This window comes from Dipteris shenzhenensis, chromosome 9 (genome assembly GCF_047967505.1).
Source record: "Dipteris shenzhenensis isolate YYH24624 ecotype China chromosome 9, Dip_SZ_1.0, whole genome shotgun sequence".
Taxonomy (NCBI): Eukaryota; Viridiplantae; Streptophyta; class Polypodiopsida; order Gleicheniales; family Dipteridaceae; genus Dipteris; species Dipteris shenzhenensis.
The window spans coordinates 33,264,076-33,283,108 of record NC_141604.1 but is presented as its reverse complement, the minus strand read 5'-3'; the positions used below and the strand labels follow the sequence as shown (position 1 = coordinate 33,283,108).

The 19,033-nt window shown below is 42.8% G+C and overlaps 1 protein-coding gene across 1 annotated transcript; it reads right to left on the bottom strand.

The window, feature by feature from the left end:
* Window positions 1-1,469: 1,469 nt before the first annotated feature.
* Window positions 1,470-14,904, bottom strand: LOC147898542 (metalloendopeptidase / zinc ion binding protein). Its single transcript, XM_087378803.1, has 17 exons — window positions 13,915-14,904; window positions 13,400-13,705; window positions 13,140-13,280; window positions 12,875-13,007; window positions 12,622-12,735; window positions 12,457-12,530; window positions 11,681-11,755; window positions 11,457-11,549; window positions 9,350-9,410; window positions 6,520-6,852; window positions 4,260-4,386; window positions 4,002-4,101; window positions 3,846-3,915; window positions 3,353-3,505; window positions 3,145-3,240; window positions 2,570-2,886; window positions 1,470-2,193 (listed from the first exon to the last, which is right to left on the bottom strand). The coding sequence occupies exons 1-17, from the start codon at window positions 14,026-14,028 to the stop codon at window positions 1,669-1,671; spliced, it is 2,832 nt and encodes a 943-aa protein (XP_087234929.1). The 5' UTR covers window positions 14,029-14,904; the 3' UTR covers window positions 1,470-1,668.
* Window positions 14,905-19,033: the final 4,129 nt, after the last annotated feature.

Sequence of the window (19,033 nt, the reverse complement as noted above, 5' to 3'; positions counted from 1 at the left end):
AATTAGAATAGTTAACTCTGCCATTGATTTTTTCCCTCAATTGCCATTGATTTTTTCCCTCAATTGGTCTTTTATAGGCCATCGCACAAAGAACAGACTTTCAATTTTCCAATTTAATTACACTTCTCTTGCCTGTTTGAATTTTTTGAAGGGGTATGTCTAAATAAAGTTATCAGAACCGCTTGAACATTGAATAAACGAGGTATTAGAACTCCAAGAAGATAACACACCTTGCAAATGAACATGATTAAATATAGCTTTCCTGGCATCAACCAAAAGACCCCGCACATTAAGACAATGAAAGTTATTCAATGATATATGAATTGCGAGAGATGGTTCAGGGGATAATATGGTTGGATCATTTCATGCCACAACTGTAAGTTGAAGCACATTAGATTTCGATCTGCTCCATCATATCAGTACAGTTTTCTAAACATTCATCATAGCAGTGTAGAGTCGTCTTAAGTAGTGTATTACATTAAGAGAATGATAATGATTCAATGATATCTGAATTGCAAGAGAGATGTTCAGGGGATAAAACATTTCGTGCCACAACTGTAAGTTCAAGAAAATTATATTTCCATCTTTTCCATCATATCAGTACAGAGTCTTTATGTATGCTCTGTTAGCTCTTGATTTGCAACATGTGGCTGCCACACGGGGGGGGGGGGGACTGGGTGATCAGAGTGATGACAGATGGAAGAGGATTTGGACGTGGAGGAAGGCTAGCCCAAGGCCTTCGAGGGTTAGGGGTAGTCCAGCAGAGGAGCAGTGAGATCGGAGGGGAGGAGGCAAGCTTTTCCTGCAATGGTACTATAACCAACTCTACAGCTTCAAGAGTTGACTTGGCTTCTGGGTCAGAAAGGGAGCAGTAAGCAGCCACTAGTGTCACGCATGGTGTTCCTTTGGGTCATACCCTACATCTGAGTAATGAGGTCTCTTCGCCATGTTCACCAATCCCATGCACTTGCCATGTATCAAGGATGTATTGATTTGTTTACACATGCTACAAGGATTACAAGAGACATGCATGTTCCCAGTAGTTCATGTCCAGCTGTCTAAACACTCGGGCCTTTCAGGTACTCCAACCAGTCGCACTGGCTTCACAATTCAAAATCAAGTTTGCTATTTCGAGAATCACACCATCACTTTCTCACTCCTACTTGAGACCATCTAATTTGTCACTTCAATCCCCAATACTACTACTACTCTTCCAAAATGCATCTACCTAAAACATTCCTCTCAAGAATTCTGAGATCAAAATATTACAGCTGATTATACACCACTTCTGATTTTGAAGCATATTAGCTACTCGATTTAGCTATGTTGCTATCAAATCAGACTAACATTCCTAGCTCCCCTATGCACGGAATTGAGTTCAAAATCAATCTGCCCTGGGCAAACCAAAGTTTGGAACACAAATATATTCACAAATTTCACAACAAACACTACATCCTGTTGAAGAAGCATCATCATAAAGGCATGGAGGAGTGCCAGGAAGGCTATATTACAGGCCGATACAACAAAATTACACTCCTTTCTGTGAAAAATGATTGCACAAGCGGGAGGCCAAACCCATTTCTATTGGACTCCCCAGGATATGGTGTTATATTCGGAGACCTTCAGTGGTAGGCTTTGATACCACTCTAGCAGAGGTCATAACTGTAGTCAATGATCAAATACCCTGTTTTGTCCCCAGAGTGTCCAAGGCAAGTTCACAAAATTTTGACCTAACACAAATTCAGAAGAAGACTCTATCAAACGCCACTTTAAGGGCAACCATGTGTAAGTCAGTAAGAGGTGTCGCAACACTACTGACCATTGCCAATCACCTGTAATTCCCTCACCCAAAAAAGGCTGCTTGGGTCCCCCATCGAGGACCACATAACTAGCAGATGGATCACTTGACTTCCTGAATGTCCAAGAGTTCCAATGAGCATGTCGCACTATCCAGAGCAAGAGCAATAACATGGCCACTGCAAGTGATAAAAACACAGTTATTCTAAAATGTCCTTGCAACCAGGAATGCACCCCACCATCTCCTGTACAAAAACCTTCTTCATCGACTCCACTGAAGAGAGTTCGATCGGAACAGTCAAGGCGGGCTCCACATGCTGTATTATAGGACATACAAGCTGAGTAACACACACGTAATCGGTTGTCTCCATCACGGTCACACCTCTGTATTGATATCTGTGGTCACAAAGTATGCAATGGATACCATAAGCTCTGCGCTGGAGTACTCTTTGAAGCGAAGGATGATTAGAAACACCTTCATAGATTCAACCTTCTAACAGTTCATTCGAATGTTTATGCAGTATAACATACAATCCAAGCACTTCATACAATGCAAGCACTTGAAGCACATACTCGTCAATAGCAGTGTCGCCTACCAACCCTAGATGCAGGGGAGGGATAAAAGAAAGAAAAATTGCATTAAGACCTATCAACTCCACATGACATCTTGTCAAATCAAAGTGACCCACTGAGATAGAAGAAATTAGTAGGTTGGACAGAATAGTCAAAAAGAACATACAAACGACAGCCAAATCAGGATAAAAATACTAACCCAGCACGCAAGTCGCTTTGCTGTTGTTGCACAGTATCCATTGTCTAGAATACCCCACAGAGTATGACCGTTTGGAATCAGCCTGTTATAGTTTGGTACAACTACTGCAGCCTCCAGCTGTTGCAAAATGCTTGCTTCACTGGGAGCACAATGTTGACCTTCTGTATCCCTAACAAGCACATCACCGCACATGGACAGGCTGGATAACAACCTACTGCTGTTCTGACAAGTATACCCAGCATAGTCAGAGCACCGGAACTCACAAATGCCATTGTCACAAACACCACCATGCAGACTGCATTGCTCATCACATCCAGCTGGCCATCATTTTGGGAGGCAAGTTAGCATTGATGTATTGGAGTAGCATTGATGTATTGGAGCAGAAATTGTAGATCTGAAATCAATAAGGTTTCAAAAAATTTCCTAAAAGACATTGCTACTCTTAAAGGATAGCGAAGTGTATCCTTATCATCTTTTGTTATGTTTCCTGGAAGAGTATCAATGTGGAAATCTGCAGCCACTGGACCAAGTATTTGCTTTTCAAAAAGCATCCAAAACAATAGATTCTAACTTACCAGTGGAACAGTCCACTCCAGTGTATCCCCCAGCACACTCACAGATGCCAGCTGATGTACATAAGCCCTGACCACTACAATCATTGGGGCAGCTTCCTATAGGGTCCAAATAAGCCGATAAGAATAGAACGAGGACAATCTCTTGCGAAAGTTCTGTTAAGAGGAAGCATGAGTAGAAATAAATGCTAGGGTAACAAGGGCAACTTACTTATGCTGCAATCATCTCCACTAAATCCAAGAAAGCAATTGCACTTTTCATCCACACACTCGCCATTCAGGCTACATCCATTCAAACACTGTCCTCGCATAGGGTAATTAAACTCATCACAAAGCTCCTCATATGCTGGGCATATCAATTCCCCTGTCATAACCATTTCACGAATTACTAAGCCTTCAATAAGGTCAGTAATTATAGTTACATGTCAGAAGACTTGCTTTTTCCCTCAATCACTAGTCAGTCCCAAATCAGGGCATATCAAATTGCAACAGACCAGGAAACACCAGACGTGAAGGGTCTCATAAAGCAGAGTCCCAACCAAACCAGGTCAGACTTCCCATTCAGCCCCTATTGTACACATGCTGATGTCCAATTCAACTCTCACTGGAATCACTGGATCATGGACACAATGTCCCAAAGGCAATGCAATCTAAAACACGCATTTTTCGCTCAACAGGTTTAGAGAAGAGTACAAAGTCCACACCATTAAACCCTGGAAACTGGATTGGTCCACCTTTTTCTGAGCATGTCTTCCAGACTCCATCAACAGCAACCTGTGCAAAAGCAACAACAGAAATTGATTGCAAAGACAGGCAACCATAATCTGTAATCCTCAGCTTGTTCCTTTGAGAAAGCATACCTCAAGTGTTTTATTCTTGCAACGATGCTGATAGCATCCATTTCCCTGTGTTAAAGACCCACGGACAAAGCCTGTGCGCACAAGAGAGGAAGCCATGCATCTGCACAAGATCTCAAAAAAAACAAAGCATGCTTGTCCTCTAAGAAATCAAGTACACAGGAACAAGAAGCGACACAAATGAAAAGCAGCTAACCATACCTAAGAAGTTTCTGCCCTTATAAAGAAACAACATTGACAGTATTTTCACCGTGAGCTTACCTGGAATCCAGGCCACGCATCTCTCCTAACATTCGATCAGGAGCACGTGCACCATTCAAATCAGTGCATGATCCATCTGAATACGCAACAAAATAGGCGCAATAATCTGCTAACGAGGACTGCCCACCTATCAATTATCAAGGACAAGTTAAGGAGATTCTCTCTCTCTCTCTCTCTCTCTCTCTCTCTCTCTCTCATGCGCACTTGGTCTTAGCCAAAAGGCTGCAAAAGGCAATCTTTGAGTCTTTAATGATCCACCTTCTCCAAGTTTCACTTTTTCCAGATGTCCTTCCAAAGAGATTACTCGAGTCCCTCCCGCCCCCTTGTTCCCCCCCCAAACCCCTCACTCCCCCTCCTCCTTCCCTGGAGGGCTTTGGAGGGTCCAGGCTGGAATTGGGACCCTGCACCCAAGGATGTTCCAAGTGGCTCCGTTTGGGAGCCAACACAGTATCAAAGCAGGGGCTAACTGATGATGATGAGGGCGAGTGTGTCACCGTGCATTTGCAGCAGGAGCTCGTTCCCAAGCTGTTTGTGAGGCATCCTGATCCGTGGTGGGTAGCAATTAAGTGCAGCTTGACTGTTCATTTCAACGGCAGTGGCTATTCCTAACAGCTTTCACGTGGTGGCTTCCCGTGGGCTTTGGCAGACAAGCTACCAGTCGAGTTTGGTGGCGACTGGTCTTTGTAGTTGGCATGGACTATGGGGCGGCTTTGGTTTGTTCACCCCCATGCACGTCGCCTCGGTTTGGTTTGGTTTGGTTTGGTTTGATCAGCTTGACACGTTTACCTGAAGGCTTGTCCACAAAGGGGTATTAGAGGTGGTTGCATTCACCCCTTGTTTGGGTGTATGGAGCAGGGTCACTTGAAGGAATGTTGTGTGCATTGATACGTGTATTACTTGGAGGGAATTAATCCCATATGCATATGTGCACTTGTGTGACACTTCAATATATTTGGCCTTGAACCCCTTCACCCTCCCGTGATCTTTTGGAGGGCGTTGGAGGCTCAGCCTGGCTATGGGGTGGGATTGGGACCCTGCACCCGAGGCTGTGCCACATGGCTCCTTCTAGGAGCCAACCACACACACACATAAATGCATACATTCATACATACATACATGTTTGCATATATCATTATCATCATCTCTCCTACTTCTTGTTTAGTTCTTTGAACTTTCCATCCATCTCTCCATTTCGGATGTAAAGGAACAACAATTAGTTAATAGAGGTTCCGTCCCATAGATCCTGAAGGGTCTCAAGCAGACTTTAATACACCACACACACACCCACATACACACCTTCATCCACACACACACACACCCACATACACACTTTCATGAGACTAGACTATATTCAATCTTACAAATATATAAAACAAGCAAAAGAACAAAGGAACTAAGGGAATTCGTAAGCAATTTTAGACAAAATTATGAGTAAATGAGAAAATAAAATTAACTCGCTTATGCTTGACTACCCAAGGAACGCTTATGTTTCCATCAGTACCCAAACAGCTCATGTTTCCCATCAGTATACCCGAGCATAAACTGTCATCTGGGTTTCAAAAGATTCTCTCTCTCTCTCTCTCTCCCCTTCTCCGAAAGCATGTCATGTAAGTCATTCATATTGATACCTTGCATCATAGTTCCAACCAAACCCTTGAACAATTTTACATTTGATTTTGACATCCTTACAAGGTGAGATCCAAGCTCAATACTTTATGTTTTGTGTAGCCACTGCACCTAGTTCAGACCTAGTTCAGTACAGCATTTTCAAGTGAAACTATATAACCCAAAACCTAAAACAAAGTAACCTTTGCAATATGAAGACTCTCATGTGAGAAGCAATTTGTCATACAGCAATCCAAGGCCAAAAGCAGAATTCCGAAGCTGTGGAGTCCACAAATTTATGATCAAAGGAAGAACCTGAATGGATTTTAGATGAGAAATACCAAACCACATTGAAAAGAACCTGTCAAAACTTAATGGTTTGACAAGTAAGGTTCCCTCGATTTAAGCATCCATGGTTAGATCAGCATTATTCAATTATGAATCAGCAGCATGATGAGTCCTTTGATAGAGTTAATATAGAACAAAACTAATTATTTTAAAAAACATACTTGTAGCTTTGGGTTATAAGGAGACCTTGCAAAAGCTAAGACAAGAAAAAGTTTATTTGCTTTTGCAAATAGCATGCCGAATATCACACATATAGCTTTAACTTATGGGGAAGCTTTGCACAAACTGAGATAAGAAAGTATCCCACCTTTGTTTGCTTCTGGAAAATAACGCGCCCACTCTGGGAGGTCATCAGGGTATCTTACTATGGGGCAGTAGCCCTCTGCCTCCCTATTGTAAGTACACCCAGACGAATGGGTTGAGTTGCAATGGTAGGCACCGTTCCACAGATTGCAAGGATCTGCCGCAAACTCCACTCCTTGGCCCCTCCCCCAATCAAGACGCTCTGCCATGCTCATATTGGCACGATACCACCCACTATCTTCCAGTAAAGAGAGTGTCATTGCTGATACGACAGACCTGGTGTCTACCGAGCCTGTCATAATCTCATTCATTAATAGCCTTTTCTCCCAATGAGATCCTGTACACACAAAACAAACATAAAGTTAGCTCATCCGGACTTGGAATGAAACAACACTATTTTTGAATATAGATACATTTGCTTGACAATTTGCAGAAAAGACTTGTATAGCAAACTAGTAGAGACAAAATTAGCATGCTAGACACTTTTCACTTTATGTCTTTCCATGCAAAATGGTGCTGCTAAAGTCCATTGTGTGCTGAGTAGTGCTTCAGGTGTATAGACACTTTTAAACTACTTTGCTATAATAATTTTGAGAAAACATCATCTAAAGACACTAGCGAAATCGCACTTCGGAAGTACAGATTTATCCTTCTTGATTGGTGTTTTTGGCTATCATGAGAAAAAGCATTTGTGTACTCTCCCGCAGAGACAGCACAGTGTCTCTCTCTATTGGTAGTCTCATCTCAAACATCAACCTTGGATATGGATGTCTGCTTTCGAGGCCCCAATCCTTGGCTCTTATTGTATCTAGTTTTTCTTCGGTCTCACATAGCCTCCGGTCGTTCAAATATGTTAATAAACTCTCTCCCTCTCCTCCCTTATCACCCAATTGAGATCGTATCCTCATACACTTACTTGGGGGTCATCTTCTCCGGCCCGATCTTCACGATGAGACCATCGATGCAGACCAGACTGAGTAGGGGATATGCCTCTCTGGCTCGGCTAGAGAGACAGTGCTTCCACTCCCACTTCCAGGACCCTCGAACCAAGGCTCTTCTCTTGGACTCCAACCAGCCGGTATGTATGGCAGCCCTTGTTGGGGACCTGACATGTCAGAGTGGACACAGGTGGAGTGCCTGCAGATCCTCATGCTCTCACGGATGATCCACAGAAAACCATCTGTACCACATCACATCATTTAGGCCGAGTTTGGTGCTTCTCCACTCCAGCTAGAGGCAGCCTTTCAAACCATCACATATCTACATCGAGTTAGATCATATGGGGACTACACATCAAGGAGATCATATGGGGACTACACATCAAGGAAACACAAGTATCCATGGTTGGCTCTCGATTTCTCCATGAGGTTGACACCAGAGAAAGACGAGCGATGCTGGTATGCATGGACTCACAAATGGTTTGTGAGACTAGGGTTTCACATCGATAGGATACCTCCTTTTCAGTACAATTTAGATGCCCCTCCGGTACTCCCACCCACCATCCCGATCGGGCCACACCCCAACCAGGTCATGCGAGAGGATCTCCTGAAACTACATACCTTTAGGACCTGGTTGGAGCCAAGGGAGCTTCCAGTGAAGCTGAGTTTCTACAGAGATCACTATCTTCGTATTTCGGAGGAGGAATTCATCACACCACCAAGGTACACTAAGCTTCATATGCCTTACTCACTACGGATCTCCATCAGACAGTTTCAGGTATCATCACACCACCTCCGCATAGAGAGCGGCACAACAAAGGGGATCCCTAGGGAGCATCGCATATGCATATTGTGCGACTGTCAGGAGGTTGAGTCGGAGGAGCATTTTATTTTCAGATGCCCAATGTACTACGAGATCCGAGGGCGCTACCACTGTCTCTTCAAAGACGGCTCCGGGCTCCTTTCCAGATTCCTCGCCTACCCAGATCAGAGATGCCACGCGGCCTTCATTCACAAGGGGGTCCAACACAGAGAGTACTTACTCAAGCAACAGGGCTTGGCCACATCATCAGACACCTCTCAGAGCATGATCACAGTTCTTTCCATCGAGTGACATTAATCGTCCAGTCTCTAGCCGCAGACATGACAGAGACCTCGACCCGACGATCGCAGCACAACACACGAGACATCGAGGGGACACACAGATCACTCAAGGGGACATCCCGTCATTGTTTAGACCCGGGATACGTCCCACGAGAGTCACGACGGCTTTGGTCTTTCGTTGAGCCTCCTCCAGGAGATCGAGACGCACAGCACACCTTGATGGACGACATACAGAGGATTCCGCTCCGCTCCAGTCTTTTTTCTTTTCATTGTCACACCCATATGTATTTGATTATGTATGATCAGACTTAGGATTCAGCACGGGTGGTGATGCTCGTTTTAGTAGCTCCACCCTTACTATGATTTGTATCAGGTTTTCTTTCAATCTCATAGACCCATCGGTCTTCCGAAGACTCTAATAAATTTTCTCTCTCTTTCTTTTTCTCCCTCCCCCTCCCTCCCTCTCTCTCCCTCTCCCCCCCCTCCCCGCCCCCATGTTGCACCTCAGCTCACACTTTAAAAATATTCCCGAACTGTATCATCCTATTTTGTCAAGTATTTATCAGCAATTGGTCTCATTTTCTCTATCTTCCTTGTGTTAAGCTGAGCTCGCACTTAATTCGTTTTCCAAACAATATTTTGCCTTGCTTGGTCGACACTTATCATCACTTCATAATCACACAACCTACAAATGTATACCATACATCTGAAACACATCTCCAAGGAGGACCTTTGACGTAGCAGCATTTCAAAACACCAAAGGACACCATGAACTTAGATAAAAACCACAACCTGCAGTCCCCCTGCCTCCTCCATCTTCCAGTTCCAACCCAGTAAAATCCTTAGAATATGCCTGCAAGTCCCAGCCCAGAGAAATCTTAGGATATGACTCAAAATCATCGCAGCAGAATTGCATCTTGGTCAAATAAAAATACCTAGCCACGCCAAGGATAGATCAGAACTTGGTGTAACACATCTAAAAGCTCAGCGTACTTTCAATACTTACTACCACGAACTTGAGCAAGTTTATATGCAGACTCGACTATTATCAACTTCCAACGATAAAACTACATAATAAATTTATGAGAATTTTCACCATCCCTTGTCAGCAACCAATTTACAAAAAAGCATCAGGCTGAGCGAACAATAAGGCTACTTGATCAGTTCAGAGACGGGTCAAGATTACAAGAAAAAGAGCTCTAGGTTTTCAAAAAGAATTAAAACACAGCATGGACTCAATGGACTCATTCTAAAGGGCAGCAAATTAAAAATCCTAGATAGTTTCATCAGGCTTCCGATCATGATGGAGACGGCAATGGTCAAGTTGGCATAACGAACCAACCTAATGAAACACAATCAGAACCTGACCTGGTCAGCTGTAAAGAACCACTTCATCATCTCTTAAGTATATGCTCATTTAGAGAAATCATAATAAGATTACGCCCTCAAAAATCTCGTCGGATTTCCACAGTAGATATTTATCATAAAGATCAAGGATGGAAATTCTAGATCTGACAACCTCTATGAAATATAAAGACTAGCACACTTTAGTTCTCAGGTGGTTGTTAGAATATGAAAACTGGCATAGTCCATTAAGTCAGTATCACCCGATGCAATAATGATGCATATCTATTTCCCTCCCACCCCCCTCCCCCGGATCCTCATCTTCTACCCCCCCAAAGTCACGATGAAAGTCGCAGTGGTGAAAGTCAAGGCAGAGTCGCAACATAGCATATATAACAACTGCTTGCAATGGTTCAATTAGTATTCGGGTTCTACAACTCTTTCCTGTCACCCATGCAATCATTCTCAAAGCATTTCTGAGCTGATTCGATGCTCATGCGAATTATTATACAGCAAGATGTAGATCTGTATTCAATTCACAAGTTGCCTCTTATGCACCTCAGCTTGTTGCATTACTCATACGTAAGAATCGTAGGTCTCTGTTTGAGGATAGGCTGCAATTCATATCATTCCTTCCATACCCACACCAATTTCTATGCAGATAGTCTAGAATACCATCCTCTCGCCAGGTTGAATCCCAATTCAATAGTGCATTTGCTTCAAGGTGCTCCTCTAAACATTGAGAGGCTCTCCCTGCCAATTTGGTTGTAGAAAGAAGCAACCACGGATGTGGACCAGGAATGTGGACACCTTGTCATGCCTCCGTCCCAAAAAAACAGACCTGTAATTATGCTTGATGTTCAAAGCATTGTGTCTTTTATGTGTAGGAGGTAATCACCCATAGATTTACCCCCCCCTACCCATACCAATTTCGATGCTTGAAGTTCGAAGCATTGTGTTCAGGAGGTAATCACTTGTAGATTTACCCCCCCCTCCCCCCAAAAAAAAAAACCCAAAATAACAAAATTCTAGAATACCATCACCTCACCTGATGGAATCCCAATTCAACAGTGCACTTGCTTCAAGGTGCTCCTCTAAGCATTAAGAGACTCTCCCTGCCAATTTTGTTGTAGAAAGAAGCAACCGCAGACATGGACCAGGGAAACAGACACCTTGTCATGCCTCCGTCCCAAAAAACAGACCTCTAATCATGCTTGATGTTCAAAGTATTCTCTTTTATATTTAGGAGGTAATCACTTGTAGATTTACCCCCCCCCCCCCCAAAAAAAAGAAAAATTACAAAAAGGAACATCCTTAACCTTTAAGCAACTCTTAACACACTCAACACATAGCTCATAAACCCTTATTAAAAGGTGGACAGACTCATTTCACCAAAACAGACACCATAATGCTTAACCAAAACCAGCTCCACATTCCAAAATCCCAGGAAATAGGAATAAGTACAGTCCTGGCTTCCTCTTTCAGATCTTCGCAAAACAGTAAGAAATTCTGCTGATAAAATGGATGTGATTACTGTAACAGTGGCTAAACATACCCCATAGTGCTGTCTTGCATGCATCATCACCCGGGGCAGCACAACACGAGTTACCATCCTTCCTAGTTTTGAATCAAAGGACTGTGCAAGCACCTGCCACAATCCAGATGTCTGTTCAAATGAGTAACACTGCATTGAAGCCCTGATAATACATTCACAGATTTCAATTGGGATCCCAAATAAGAGAAAACCCTAGTGAACACAATAGCATTCCGGACATCAACCTGATTTCGCCTTCGTTTGCGCTCATCCCGAAAATGTGCAAATGCATGTGGATCAAATCCCAAAACATGCATGACCTGCAGGCGAAGGAAACCTCATCTTCAAGGAGTTGCTTGAGAGCAAACAATAGAAAAAAAAACCTGACTACAGATAGTGATACTACGTGATGTGTAAAACAGGTCAATGGCTGTTTATGCATTGCCGTCAACCCTTTCAAGCTTTACAATATGTAGAGTTGTCACAAGGATATACCTAGATGAATCCAGGAGCATTCCCAAACTCATCCTCTAAAAACACAACATAGTGCAGTTTCAAACTCGCGATAGTCACTCATAAGATTGAAAACCATAAACTCCATCACGCATAGCAGGGACTAGCTACTATGAAATCCCCACTGACACCATCAGCTCCCAACAGTGGGTGTAGACCATAGTGTAAAAGTATGCTCACACATACAAATCCACACACCCACACATACTTGAGCATCCATTTATACAAAGTCTTTGTACTGAGTTTATGTCGGCACTCCGGAGGTGAAGGGCAAACTCAGCCATGACGAAGCTGTCACAAGGATAAACTAGAATACAAGTCCATTCTTGTAGAGTGGTGAATGCAAAGCTGCTATACGTAATTATCTCTTGCAGGTTTGCTACAAAAACAGAGGACTTCATGACCACCTTCTCACAACATAAGAAGAAAAGGAGACAAGTTTTGACTATATGCAGACGTTATGGGATATGCTGGCCACTAGCACGTTCCACATAGATTGGAAAGATACCTCATGGATCAGTGTGGCCGACAATAGTGTCTCTGCTTCTGCAGTCAAATGGCGTGGTGCTACATTTACATGCCCTGCAGAGAACAATCAGACATCAGAATGCCTAGGATATTTTGCAGCCCACAATTGAGCCTAAATAGCTCCAATCAGCAGTAGCTTTCTCACCAGCAATTGCACGACCCCACTGATCTCTTTCACAGGCAACAGCCCACGCCAGGGTATTTCCGGTTGTAGGCCTGGTGGTAACTAAAAGTACTAAATCTGCATCTTCGATTCCCTCTATTCAAGCCAGAAGACACACCTACTGGATTACCAAAAAAGCAAGACAATCTTGCAACGTGGCCACTCAGATGACATAATCAACGAAATGTTCTTGTACATTCTGTAAGCAACGAAAGAAAAAGATTAGTTAGCTCACCATCCACATATGCCCTTGGTAGTTGCACTCCTCCATCTTGTCCACAGGCAGAGTATCCGCTGAGCCTTAGTCGACCCTTCACGGGTTCAACTGCTAATGCTCTTTTGAACCAAGCAGCAGTTTCACCTAGGGCCTGCGGCAACCATCAACACGGACTTTAGTCTCCTATTCATAAGAAAGCCTGTGGTTTGCACTGTCTACAGAGAAAAGGCACAACAATAGAGGGTATCGGAGAACCGAAAATTCACGAGCCCTCGTAAGTTACCTCATAAAGTCGTTTCTTTTTATCCTCCCCTGAGATGTCATCTGCTGTGCAATTATACCAGCAATCACCATATAGGGGCGGATCTGCGTGAGGATTGCATGCAGGGACTCCGCTTAATGCATGAGGAGCGGGCTCACCGAGCTAGAACAAGGACATGTAACGAAGTCACATGAGCTTGCTTACAAACACGGGGATCACATACGAAAAGACAAGGCTGTGCCAGTTTCAAAGTTTCATAGAAAGGGTCTAAGTAAGCTCACTTTTACAATTTCGCCGAAAGCACGGCAATCTCTGTCTGGAGAATGTCCCACCGCATCGTAGTTCAAATATATCCTTATCGGTTGTCTTGAGTCACTCTGACGAGATAATGCCAATAACGCCCTGCCTTTCCGGCTATCCTCATACAGTTGCGGTGTGACGGTGTAACGCCTTTGCACAGATATTTCATCATGTATACAAGAGTGAGATAGAGGAGGACCAACTTCGTCGTCCCCCATATGCCGATGATGGTTACTGCTCTCACGCTTGCATCCTGCGGTTCCTATCCACAGGAGGAGTAGCAAAATCTGCACAACAATGGAGCATTGAAACATAAGGACCCTAGAAACCGGCGATAAATACAAAGTAGCAAGCACATCCCTGCAATCCGAAGGCGAAGCACAGGGAAGATCAAGCTTCAAAGTGGTAAAATCGTGATAGCTAACGCAGTCGCTTCCATATAATTGCAACGAAGAGAACCAAAGCTATCCAGCGAAATTTTTTGAGCCCAACTTACCCTGAAGAAGGCCAGTTCCCAACACCTGCGAGGAACGTCAATCGTCCCCATGACACTTTCAAATCCCCCGCGCGAATCTTGAAGAGAGAGAAGTGGAACCTTTACCCTGCTCATTCCGCTCCTGAGGGCTTTTAACTTCAACCATAACCGAGCTAACACAGAATATCTCCGAAACTCGCTGAAGAAAGCTAAGGCAGCGAATCCCCTCTGCACGCGATACTGGAGTGTGCTTGTGCAAGAGATTCCTACCAGTACCGAGAGAGAAGCAATCCCTTGTACGGGACTTCAAAGTACGCATTTCTGTGACGAGGTGTACGTCGGATGTAAAACTCGTTTCCACAAGTTGAAAAAATCGCTGCACCGAGCTATTCGTCAAAGGATCGTGCGGGCTATCGTGCGAGCGATTGGAGGCTCGAGGGGAGAGCCGCTGCGGTGGACGAAACCGAAGATAAGAGTTATCTGAAAAGGAGCGAGTTGAGAGCTTTTGCGTAGGAAGGCAGGCATCGTCGATGAAGTTCGAAGGAGCAGATATGAAAGAGAAGGCGCCCTCTCCGCATGTAGGTCAGGGGAGAGCACCTCCAGGCGAACCAGTGGGCTGATTGCAGCAGGCAGAAATCAGGCGGGTGGAGTGGAATGCACTCGGTAGGTGGGAGGGAAGCATTGCGTGGAGGAAGAGGAAGAGGGGAGGGAGAAGCTGGAAGCAAGGTGGAAGGGGAAGGGGAAGGAAGAAGGAGGAGGTGGAGGAGGACGGGGAGAGGCTATGGCGATGGAGGTTTTGGCTATGGTGATGGGAAAGCTCTGAGAAGAAGAAGAAGACGACGACGAAGAAGAAGAAGAAGAGAGGTTGGCTATGGCGATGAGAAAGACGAAGAAGCGAGTTTGGCTATGGCGATGAGAAAGCTTTGAGAAGATGAAGAAGAACAAGAAGAAGACGAAGAAGGTGTTTTTTTTAAGAAAAGGGAGAATGTCAGCTCCAAAAACAGTGCATTGCAGCTTTGATGATTTTGGTGGTGGTGTTGGTGTTGGTGGTGGTGTTGGTGTTGGTGTTGGTGTTGGTGTTTTGGGTGTTTGGTGGTGGTGGTGGTGTGGTGGTCACACACCACAGCGTCTGCTCGCCCTCGGCACCAGGAAGTTGCTGTTGCACACATTGAGCCTACTTCCCATTGCTCCAATCCCACGCTCACTTCACCCTCCAGTCCCTAACTGCTCGCGGAGAATGAGCAAAACCCCGCCTCCAACGGGGCAGTACAATGCTTGGTTGTAGCGTAGCGTTTGGGTCGGTGATTCGTGAGAATATGTCTGGCGTTGGAGCTTTTTTGCACTTTTGGGCATTCTTGCTCATGCGGGAACGTCCTCTAAGCCCTTCTATGTGCCCTTCCAGCTAACATGACAAACGGATTGGAAAACGGTAGGCCAAACAGTGCCTCTACAGTCAGAATGCACATGCAGGTAATGGTAAGCAAACAGTGGTGCCTCTGCAATCGGACTACACAAGCAAGTAAGGGCAGGCAACCAGTGAAAAGTTGACACCATGATCATACCCTTGAGCTCCATCAATTCATGTGCTCATACCTCCGATAACATACACCCAACTTTCGATTTCCATGTGTCTAATTCTGGTAGCATTCCTAATGGTTTGCAATCTCTCGATCTATCTCAACCTAGGCACATGCAGCAGTTTTGGCAAGGTTCAGGCAAGCAATGTCTTACGGAAGGCAATTGGATGCCTCCAATAGGGTTCGACAAACTTTAGGTTGTCACTTGCCCCTATCCGACTATAAAGTTTCGTGACCATCGAACACATATCTCTATTTTATATGCATGTCGACACCCCGTTCACAGAACATATCTCCGGGAGACTCAAGGGTTTCCACACAGTTTAGACCATCTTCAAATCCATATTAAAAGTTTATCCATTCACCTCACACTAAGCCCAAGTTTTCAGTGAGCATCGTTCAACTAGACACCCTCACATTTGACCTGGTCATTGCCAATTCTAGTCAGCATTCAAAGTTTTGCCCATCGAAAACTCAAAATTTTCCCTAAATCCTTTCGTACTCCTAGTCAAAAGCCCCTAGGTTATTAAGGATTTCACTCATCCACAATATTTGCTCGCATGGCCATCAGATCTCAGGCCTCAATAACCCTCGTATCTTAGCCTAATGTCTTAATCCCAATAAATGGATAGCCTTTTTGGGTCTCTCTCTCTCTCTCTCTCTCTCTCTCTCTCTCTCTCTCTGTGTCGCTGTGTGTCTCTCTCTCGTATTCTTATATTCCCTTATGTGCTACTAACTTGAAAATACCTTTGAACTACCAAAAGTTTATTAGGTTACTCACTTGAGGCTTTACTTCCACAACTTGCACACAAGTCTTCAATCCAAAAAGGTCTTTGAGAATTCAAAGTAACAATTTTTTAAATATGATTTGCTTTAACAACCTTCAAATTCCCTCTCACACACATTCCCTACCATCCCATGGCTCCATAATGTCCACTTCAGTCCCTACCCGCCCTATCCATGCTTTTCTTACATTCTTCTCGTGCATTTTGTGTGCCTAATTTTTATTCTTATTATTTATTTTTTAAGCCGATTGTATTATAGGGGGTGGTCAACCCAAAAATGACCATTCACAAAATTTGGCCAAGTTGTCATTTTTTTAAGAACCAGCTTGTTGAGTTAATGCAAAGCATTAAACATCTTTTAATAAAGACATTTATAAAATGCCTTAAATATGAAAATATATACTTAGCTCAATCCTTTTGTTGCATTGTAATTTGCATCATAGCACTTTTTCATCAATAATATCATACTAAGTCCAAGACCATGTGAGAGAATGATCATAAGTTTGGATTGCCTTAAAACTTAGCACACATACGGGTTAGCCATTGATTATTTATGTTTCCATTATTTATGAATATTCTCATGTATCAATTCACAAACTCGAGTTGGCACCTTCATTCTTTATCACTTTTATTTTTGTTTTTATAAATGCCGGATATATTAAAGGGCTGGTCAAGCCTCTAAAAAAGGCCAAGTACAAAATTGGGCCGACCACAAGGGGGAACACCCGCGGCCTATGCATTAGAGATGGCACCTTCATTCTTTATCACATTAGAGGTTGTTAAGGTCTAGATTTTCATGCTATTTTTATTAAACAACTATACGATTCACTTGGGAACAAATTTTCAAGTATCTCAATCTTTGGAGAAACTTGATGAAGTAGACCTAGACTTCGGTGTCATATTATGTAGTCTTGTTGAGTTACCATAAACTTACCATTGGCACCACATAGTCATTCAACCATTTGAAAAGTCTTTTCTGATTTTCTTACTTCAAGTCGAGCCTCTTCAATCAAAGTAACTTATTCTATTTCTACACTATTTCTTTACCCAGGCCCTATGTTGCATAGGACTGAGAAGCACAATTATATAAAAGGAAATAGCTTGCATGAAAAGAAGATATTGCATGAACCTTGTCAATAAAACTAAAAGCACTAAATTTGTATGGTAATGTAAGCTAAACCACTTTTTACCTCAATTTCATACATCTACCCATCTACAATAGGTAGAAGGTGATGTACTTTGTGTACCATTTCTTACCTCAAATTCATACATCTACCCATTTACAATGACGCCTATAGCTGCTCTAGAACCATTGCATGCCCTACATTCAAGCTTCGTTTATATAAAGGCATTTAAAAACTTTCTTGTGAGAATCCATTGTGTACAACGTTGCACTTGTGGAACTTTGTTCTTGTGTGGTATAAAGGAAGGCATGAATTAGCCCAAAAGGCTTCACACCTTTTTCTTAAAGTTGAGAACAATCACAAGAGTTTCAACATTTTCTAGAATGATAATTTTCATTTCTTCTAGTAATAGTGCCTATAAGGCCACAAAATTGGAGCCTATTTTGCTCGTAAATAATCACATGAAATGGGATCTTATGTGATCTGCTTAGATGAAGCATTTGGGCTTATTTTCCTTTTTCATTGTATAAAAGAATGAGTAATTTATTCCGTTAAAAAAAAAGGGCATCAAGCATTTTTCATACATGCATATGCACAAGCATGCACATAGTTTTATGTGTAGTTGTAATCACTTTATAAGCATAAATGTGATCATTTTTTCCTTCCTACTTGATTAGATCCCCCCTCTCCCCACGCACGGATTTTTACAAAGCAAGCTTTGTGCATACCTTGAAGAGTGAGTGTGATCTTGAATATACCTTATTTTAGCCATGTATTTTGGCCATGATCTTTGCTCTTGGAGCTTCTTTCACACTTAATCGAAATATCATCATTGAAAATAAAGTAGGAATATTTGGATCACCAACAGGAAAGTGCAACTAATGATACAAATGTCATTTGGCTTGTAGCATTGGTAACACGACTTTTCAATATTCTAGGTAGTGTGCTTAGCTACAAGCCATAGAGGGTGCTTAGACTCAAGCCATAAACTCAAGTCATACATTTAGTGGGTTATGCTAATTTTTTTTAAAATTTGATATTGTTCAATGATAATTACCTTTCTTAGATATTGCCTAAATGACCCAAAGGGAGAGCCATTAGAGTCTTTAATCTTGTTGATTTGATTTTTAATTAATAATCATGTCTGGCCTAGGGCCATTTTTTATATTATTTTGGCTTACAAGTAGAAAATTCAAGGCAAAAGGTTAGTTAATGCTCTTTTATTTATGTTACTTTTCTTTATTGCCTATTTTGTGTGGCCTTCTTAAGAAGTGGCTAAATTCCCTCACACATCCATTTTAATGCACATTTGTGCTAAATACACAACTACCCCTTAACGACAAGCCAACAACTCAATTTGAACTAGCAACGTATGCTTACTATATACGTATCGCAATAGCTTAGTGCATGTAAAACTATAACAAAAGCAGTTTGCAAGTCATACTACTACTTCTAGCATATTTTCATGAAAACCTAAGGCATCCTACCGTCAAGCCCTTCTATTTTCCACTTAGAGTTAGCAAGAAACCGTTGCTTTATAAAAGCTCATACTAGTAGAGTCATAAGGGACTAATTGCTTACCATAGCCAATTAGAGTTAAGCTCACTATGAGATAAACAACTCTATAAGGATCCTCAATCGTTGCCACCTACTC